Genomic DNA, 9,006 nt, shown 5'->3' with positions numbered 1-9,006 from the left:
AAGTGTTGTGGTCCTGCAGCTCACAGAGGGCTGACACAGGGCAGCTGAGAACACGGGTGTTCAACAGTGGCATCTAAATCCCAGTTCTGCATTGAGATGAATTGTTTGAAACAGCACTGTAAATTCCAGTGACCTGATCAGTGGACTGAACGAGAGTTTACCCCATATTCCTGCTTCCCCATGCTGAACAGCAGCATGGACTTTTCTGCAAGCTCAAGCAAGAGAGCTGTGGAAAGGTTATCCTGCAAAGAGAGGCTCAGGCAGGGGGGTGCTCCAACACTTGCAATAGGTTTTCCTCAGAGAAGCCTCCTCTAACTTTGTTCTGTCTTCTCTCTTCAACAGACAACTGTGTCCAATGCCAGCAAATGCCCAACATCAGCTCTGTGAGTGAGTTCCTCCTGCTGGCATTCGCAGACACGCGTGAGCTGCAGCTCCTGCACTTCGCGCTCTTCCTGGGCATCTACCTGGCTGCCCTCCTGGGCAACGGCCTCATCCTCAGTGTCGTAGCCTACGACCACCGCCTCCACACCCCCATGTACTTCTTCCTCCTCAACCTCGCCCTCCTCGACCTGGGCTGCATCTCCACCACTCTGCCCAAAGCCATGGCCAATGCCCTCTGGGACAAAAGGGCCATCTCCTATCAAGGATGTGCTGCACAGGTTTTTCTCTTTGTCTTGTTGATGTCATCAGAGTATTTCCTTCTCACCATCATGGCCTACGACCGCTACATTGCCATCTGCAAGCCCCTGCACTACGGGAGCCTCCTGGGCAGCAGAGCTTGTGCCCAGATGGCAGCAGCTGCCTGGGGCAGTGGCTTTCTCAATGCTGTCCTGCACACGGCCAACACATTTTCCCTGCCCCTCTGCCAAGGCAATGCTGTGGACCAGTTCTTCTGTGAAATCCCCCACATCCTCAAGCTCTCCTGCTCAGATGCCTACCTCAGGGAAGCTGGTCTTCTGGTCTTTAGCACATTTTTAGCATTTGGATGTTTTGCTTTCATTGTGCTGTCCTACGTGCAGATCTTCAGGGCAGTGCTGAGGATGCCCTTTGAACAGGGCCGGCACAAAGCCTTTTCCACGTGCCTCCCTCACCTTGCCGTGGTCTCCCTGATGGTCAGCACTGGCATTTCTGCCTACCTGAAGCCCAACTCAATCTCTTCCCCATCCCTGGATCTACTGGTGTCACTTCTGTACTCAGTGTTGCCTCCAGCAGTGAACCCTCTCATTTACAGCATGAGGAACCAGGAGCTCAAGGATGCAGTGAGGAAACTGTTTTTGTATGTGCTTATTAAACATCAATATTGTTAATATTATTGTGATTTTTATCATATTATTTTTATCCTTAGTATTATTATCATATTATAAACATTAATAATAATACTGTCAGGACTACTATTGTATTTGAGAAACGAACATGACAGATTTTCATATCATTTTTCTTTTCTTTTTATTATTTTCATGACTTCTGATATTGGCTGAATTTATTTAGTAATTTTTTACTTTGAGTACATCTTCTAATCAACCTATTGAACTAGGCATCCTCTGTAGGTATAGACAATAAAGCATAAATTCACTGGTCTCAGCTGCCATCTCTTCCCATGTACTCTGGAGCTGGGGGAGCAGCCCCAACACACAGGAGGGGTTCACGGCCAAAAGCCCAGCTGCTACATGGAGGAGCAGCCCCAGTGGCCCTCGGGGCTGCCCCTCACTGCCCGCTGGGCTCTGCCTCTCTGCTGCCTTCGGGTCAGGGCTGCTGCTTCCCTGGAGCCATGTCCATGGCCAGCATCAGGACGTGGCCTTTTCACTGCTACTCTCTTTTGGCTTCCACATTGTTCTCTTGTGCTCTTGTACGTGGGTTAGCCATCAGATCTCATGCACCTTGGTGACTTTCCTGATGTCCCTAGAGTGGCATCTCCTCCACATCTCTGTACACCTCTTCTAAAGCAGTTGTCAGAAATACACCCAAGGAGCTCCTCCCTCGACAGGCTTCTTGTTTTTCTGGGCTTCAGGATGGATCAGTCCCATAGTGATAGCTGAAGGACAAAGAGCTGGACTGGGATCTGACTTCTTGGTAGCACACGGCCCAGCAAACAGTAATAAGTGGCATGGCCTTGGCATATCCTGCAGTTACTGGGTCTGATGGCAAATGGCATCCTGGAGAGGAATGTGGAGCTGCTCTGTGGCTGGGCCAGGCCTCTTGTGCTGGCCTGGGGAGCGGGGCTGGCTCTGCGGGGCACAGGCACTGTGTGCTGGGGATCTGCCAGGCAAGAGAGCAGGACTCCTGCAGCTGCACCATAGCCAGCCTCCTCGTTTCTCACCTCAACCAGAAACTACACATGCGTGAGCTGCCTGCTTCCTCCCCCTCTAGAGGGAGAGGAGGAAACACATCTAGAGAGAGAAGTGAAAGGACATAAAAACTCACAGAGAGATAGACACATAAGGAAGGGAAAGGAAAAGAAAAAATAAAGAAAGAGGAATTGCAACCCCAAACATGAGGAATATTTAGTAACTCATCAGTTCTCACAAGCAGATTGCTGTGCTGTCAGTCTCTGAGAAACTGCTACCTTGTCTTGGAAAGATGACCCCAATATTTACTGCCAAGCACCATGTTATGTCTGAGGTGGACTGAGCAGAGCTCAAGTGCTCAGTCTGGTGTGAGCAGGCAGAGGAGAGCTCAGCATCCCCTTGGCACACATAAGCCCCAGCAAAGGAGCCTGGCGAATGATTCCTTGCAGCCCTGGGGAATGGCAGTGACCTCATGAGCTGGGTCTGCCTCCCAGCCTGCCCAGCACAGCCCTACAGAGTGCCCCCATGCCCCAGGCACAGCCCCCTCGCTCTGCAGAGCAGCACCTCTGGTTGTCATGTCAAAATCAAAAGATTTCAGCTTTTGCCTAAAGTCATCCTCCACGGCTGCTTTCAGTTTTCTACACAGAGGCAGCCAGTGCCTCCAAGATCCCTGGGGGAAAATGAAGCATGCATGAGGGCCTGGAAAAAATTAGCCTGAATCCATTCTGGAACCAAAACTTAACATCAGGAAGCTCACTTCTGTGGTTGTGCAGAGCTGCTGGGCACATGGTAGAGGGTGTTCCTAGACATGTTTCTGTCCTCTTCCATTTTGCCTTACGTGCCACTTCTGTCTTAGGAATGGAGTAGCCAACAGAGGTGAGACAGATACTCTGAGATCATGAGAGCCATCAGAAAGCTAATCCCAACAAGATTACTGCTATGGGGAGGTCAGCTGAACCCTGGCTAAGAGTGATGTGGGATTTAGGGGAGGGAAGAGGAGCTAGGGCAGCAGAAATTCATGATTTGGAAGATGAAAAAATGTTCAGGTAATGTTCATGCTGTTCTAACACTGACTTCAAAAATTCATGTGAGGTCCTTCCAAGGTCTCAACCTGTAAACTCAATCCCTAACCCTAAATGCTACTCCACACCCTGACAGGAATCCACTACTCTAATGCCAGACCTCACAGTATCCCTTGAAGCCAAAACTCAGCCCATAGCCTCTTTCCCTTACCCTTACTCTTTTGTTTACCTTGATCCCTGCCCTTAGTCCTAGCATTGAAATGCTCTGTTTAACCCTAGACAACATCTTTACAGACCTAAAAAAAACCTTAAACCACAGAGCTTCCCCATACCCTAAGCACAGACAGCACACCTTAAACAGAAGACCAAACACTTGCACTAAATTTGCCTTAATCTCTAACTCAGAAAGATGAGCCCTAGTCCCTAACACCATACATGAACATCTAACACCCAAAGCCCCTCTTCCTGTGCATTAACCTCCCCACCTTCAAGCCCTCTAACTTTAGGTGCTTGGCCCCTTGAGGCAGGGCAGGAACCATGAGGTTGCCGTGAGGTCTCATGGCATTCAAAACCAAGTGAGGACTGACATCTGTCAATGGCCCTGCTAGGCCAGCAGAAGGCACCTGCTTGGCATGCTGACTGGGGGATCCCCTCTGCCTACACACCCAGGACGACCCAGGCAGAAAGAAGGCCCCAACATGGGTTGTCCTGTCCCTTCTGCTTGAGTCCATGACTGCACAGCAGGAGGCACAAGGCTTGGCTGTGTCTAGCCAAGAAGCTGCAAGGCCAGCAGCAGACCCCTGGCTTGGAAGCTGCTGCTGAGGTGACTTGTGTCTGGTTGGCTGAGAGGCCGCAAGGAGCCTGCTGGGTTGGGATGCCTACTTCAGGAGTGGTTTCCACCCTGATGGAGCTTCCTTTGGCAGTAGGAAAGAGCAGAAGAAAAAACTTCCACAGAATGCACCTTGGATGTTAAGCATTGGCCACAAGGAGGAAGAAATGTCCCTCAAAGTATATTGCTGTGGTGCCAGAGGTCACCCTCTGATTAGACCGTCGCTTTGTTTTTTCATGTAACATCTGGTGAGGGCTGACGAGACATGGGTGAAAGCAAGGGATGAAAGCAAGGTGATGAACAGAGATGGGTGTCTGCAGACTTCAAAAAATTAGGTCAGACTACGGGACAGCAAAGGAAAGCCTGCAGAGGACAAGGCAGAGGGTGCTGGTAGAAATGGCAGGCCCTGAAATTTCTGTCCTCTTGGCTAGAGCTTAGGAGGAGATAGCTATATTCATTGTGATGAGGCCTCATAGATTCCTTGCAACCCTGTGCAGTACCACGGAGGTGTCACACCAGTGTTGTTCTCATGGCATCACACTGACCACCACATCCCACAGACCCCAGGAAAAGCCTTGAGCCAGATGTGGGGGTGCGGGATCTCCTCTCACAGTTCCAGGGGTCAGGCCTTGGCTCTTCTGCTTCACTAAAACCAACCAAGACTTTTCTCAGCACAGTGCTTTGCCTGTCTGTAACCATGGCCTCCAATTATGTGCCCTAACAAGGCCCTGGGGAGGCTTTGTTAGTAACAGCCCTCAGTGGGGTCCATTAATACTCCAAGTCACTTCAGCTTTTCCTCCTGACTTTACTTGCTCAAGCGGTTGCATCACTCTCTTCCAAGTACCTGAGCTTCATAGACTGAGCACCAAAATGGACTTCATTAAAATGCAGAAACTTCTAACATCTCTTCAATAGTTTCTTCAAGCCTTCATGCCTTGTGCCGCTAATTACAGAGCTTACATGGCGTACTTAAGGAAGAAAATTTCAAAACGCAGCTCATAAAAAATATTTTCAGTTTTTAAAGGCTGAATTTTGCTGCAGTTCAGTTTTGAGTATCATTCTCCTATTACTGTTCATCCAGAGTAACTTCTTTGGAGACCTTCTTCTACGGGAGGAAAAGCAGAGTCTGGAGGTCAGACACCCTCCCTGCCAGCAGTGGTCTTTGTCCCTGTAACTGCAGCCCAGCCCACGCACGAAACCCTTTCTAAGACAACTCCGGTTCCTTGAAAACAAATAAAATAAAATAAAACCAAAAATAAAACAAAACAAAACAAAACAAAACAAAACAAAACAAAATCAAAAATAAAATAAAACTGAAAATAAAATAAAATAAAATGAAACCTAAAATAAAATAAAATAAAATAAAATAAAATAAAATAAAATAAAATAAAATAAAATAAAATAAAATTGAAATGACTTTTGAAATCTGAGAAATTCAGCTTGAATCGCAGTAGACACCTAGATATACATTGTATCTCTTGGGTCTTCTGTTGAAAACTCAGGATGAAATCTAAAGAAAATATATCTTCAAGTTGATGTAGTTGTACCCATGAGATTGGCTTCTTTTGGGAAATTGCCCCTTCCAGACACAGAAAACTAAATTGAGTAAAGTGAAAAGACCTGCCTAGTCAATAGAGTAGGGCAAAGTCCTACTTCCTGTGCTATAGATGCAGAAGGCAAAAAGAATTGCATTGTGCCTGACACTACTCTGGGACGTGTAACCCAGGTCAGGTAACTTTACCTTAGTGCTGACAAGGACATCACTAAACTACGCTCCCAAGCTCTACATCTACACCTCGGCTCTCCCGTCGATGAACCAGCTCATCAATTTCCTATCTGGGAGATCCTCTACCCATACATAAATCTCTTCTTCCTCTCTTGCTTGACCAGCACGGTGACTTGAATGTGGAACACCCTCATCACTGTGCTGGTGCCTGACACCAAACACCTGCAGATGCCCGTGGCCTTCTTCCTGGGGGAGAGTTGTCCTCCTTGCACAGTTCCAGCACCCTGCGCCAGATGCTGGCCAGCTTCCTGGCTGGGGACAGCACCCCCTTTGCTCACAGAGGTGGCAGCACTCTCAGATGCACCTTCTGCATGACCGCAGTGCTTCCTGATGGGGACCATGCCCTACAGTCAGCCCTGGGCTGTATGCCACCCCTGTTCTGTGCAAGGCTCAAGAAGTGGAAGGTCTGACTCCAGAAGGCAGCTGTACCTGAACCAGGGGAATTTCTGTGATGTACACTAATTCTTTCTCCTCCTCCCAGCTACAGTTGTGTGGCCCCTGTGTCATAGACACCTCTTGTGTTGTTTTGCCCCATTGCTGGAGCTGTCCTGCAGTGCCACAGTGATACTCTTGGTTTTGCTTTCAAAATTTGCATTTGCATCCAATCTTCCAATTCCTAATCATGCAGATTTCATGTGTGTGTTTCCTGTGTTGGCAGGCCCAAGGTCTTATCCACCTGCTTTTCTGTCCTCACGAATGTCACAGTTTTCTATGGCACAATCATCATTTTCTGTGTGAAGCACAGAACAGCCCACCTCACAGATCTTAACCAAGCTCTTTCCAAACCTTCATCATCCCCTGGTGAATCCTCAGGTTTCTTAGCGGTTGTGTGGGAAGGGTGAGAGAGGTGCTAGTGGAGATGCTGACATTGTCATAAGACCTATCTCAAATACCTTGGAAAGGACAGATGGATCAAAGTCTTTCCTCAGGATCTGGAAAAGGTAGACGTCAAACCCATCTTCTAGTAGAGGGGCAAGCAGAAGGATGATTAAGCCTAACCAAGGAGTAAAATGCCAGCCTTAGCCTTAGGCCCCAAACCAGACCTAAACTGAAGTCCTCAAAGCTTGCCCTTATTCTAACCCCTGAGCAGGATCCTTAGGCACAACACCAAACAATTCCTTGAAGCCCTTGCCATTCCTTTAACCCTGGAATGTGACCTCTAATTCCTAAATATTAACCTGAACACCTAACTCCCAAAGCCCTCCACCCTGCACACAGCACATCTCAGCTTCAACCCCACTCCTACCCCTACCTTGTGTGGCTTTTATGCTTGGGGTAGGGCAGGGACTGTGAGGTCCTGAAGCAGTCGTATGGCATTGGAAGAGGCATGTGAGGTGACAGGTATGTGATCAGATCAGAGGCCACAAGGAGGAGCTGGTTGGGAATGCTGGGATGAGGTCAGGTGTGCCTCAGGATGTGCTGGGCCTGCAGGATGCATATAGGTGTGAAGGAGGCTGTGAGGTCACTTCTGTCTGTGGAGCTGATGGACCAGCAGCAGGAATGTGGCACAGATAGGGACCATAAACGGCAGAAGCATGCACAATGCATTGAAGATGATGGCGAGGCATCTTCTGTTTTGGTCATGTGATAGACCACAGGAAGGCTGATGGGATGGGAGTCATGCTTGAGGTATAGCTCGTGAGACCATAGAATCAGAGAATGGCTCCTGTTGGAAGGGACCTTAAAGGTCATCTAGTTCCAACCCCCTGGCCATAAGCAGGGATGCCCCCCATGAGATCAGGTTGCCCAGGGCCTCATCTACCCTGCTCTTGAACAGTTCCAGGGATGGGGCACCTCTAAAGTCTCTTGGCAACCTGTTACAGTGCCTCAGCTCCCTCTGAGTGAAGAGTTTCCTCCTAACATCTAATCGAAATCTCCCCTCTTTTAATTTAAAACCATTCCCTTGTCCTATCATTATCTAATTGAACAAAGAGTCAATCTCCATCTTTTTTATAAGACCCCTTGAAGTATTGAAAGGCCACAAAGAGGTCACCCCGGAGCCTTCTTTTCTCCAGGCTGTAGTCCCAGCTCTCTTAGCCTTTCTTCATAGGAGATTTGCTCTAGCCCCTTGATCATCTTTGTGGCCCTCCTCTTGACCCGTTCTAACAGATGCACATCATTCTTGTGCTGCGGGCCCCAGTCGTGGATGCAGGACTCCAAGTGGAGCCTCACAGGGGCAGAGTAGAAGGAGTAGAAATAGAAGTGACCGGTACAGAATGCACTCTCACTGTCAATCTCACTGTCTATGTCACAGATAAAGATATTAAACAGCACCAGTCCCAGGACAGACCCCTGAGGTACAACACTTGTCACCAGCCTCCATAGGACATAGAGCCGTTGAGCACCACGCTCTGGGTGTGATCTTCAGGCCAACTCGTTATCCACTGAATGATGCACCTATCAAATGCATATCTCTCTAATTTGGAGATCAGGATGTCATATGGGACAGTGTCAATGGTCTTACAGAAGTCCAAGTAGATGACGTAGGTCTGTCTTCTCTTGTTGTCTGATGTGGTCACTCAATGTAGAAAGCCAGCACATTGGTCAGGAACAATTTGGCCTTTGGTGAAGCCATGCTGGCTGTCTGAGTTCACCTCTTTGTCTTGCACGTGCCTTGACATTGATTCCAGGAGGATCTTTTCCATGATCTTGTCAGGCAAAGAGGTGAGGCTCACAATTCAATAGTTCCATGGCTTCTCATTTCTACCCTTTTTAAAAATGGGAGTGATGTTTTCCTTTTCAGGTCACCAGGGAGTTCACCTGACTGCCAGGACTCTTTAAATATGACGGAGAGAGGTTTGACAACTACATCAGCCAGTTCCCTCAGGACCCTGGGTTGCATGTCATCAAGCCACATAGACTTACTTGTTGGGTTTCTGAAGGTGGTCTCAAACATGCTCTTCACTTACAGCAGGTGGGAATTTGCACCCCCAGCCACCAACTATGGGTTCAGGGAAACAAAAGACTTAAGAAGCCTGAGTGGCAGTGAAGACTGAAGAAAAGAAGTTGTTGAGTCCCTCAGCCTTTTCCATGTCTGTCATTTCCAGTTCACCCTTCTCATTCATCACAGGGGTACAATTTCCT

General features: G+C 48.3%; 1 protein-coding gene across 1 annotated transcript; it reads left to right on the top strand.

The window, feature by feature from the left end:
- Nucleotides 1–365: 365 nt before the first annotated feature.
- LOC311216351 (olfactory receptor 14A16-like) lies at nucleotides 366–1,307 on the top strand (the record flags this gene model as incomplete). The annotated part of the gene is made up of 1 exon (XM_084297896.1): nucleotides 366–1,307. One exon carries the CDS (start codon nucleotides 366–368, stop codon nucleotides 1,305–1,307), a length of 942 nt encoding a protein of 313 aa, XP_084154022.1.
- Nucleotides 1,308–9,006: the final 7,699 nt, after the last annotated feature.

Source organism: Netta rufina (assembly GCF_964035555.1).
Source record: "Netta rufina genome assembly, chromosome: 18".
NCBI classification, from domain to species: domain Eukaryota; kingdom Metazoa; phylum Chordata; class Aves; order Anseriformes; family Anatidae; genus Netta; species Netta rufina.
The sequence above is the reverse complement of the archived record's forward strand: the minus strand, read 5'-3'. Positions and strand labels throughout refer to the sequence as shown.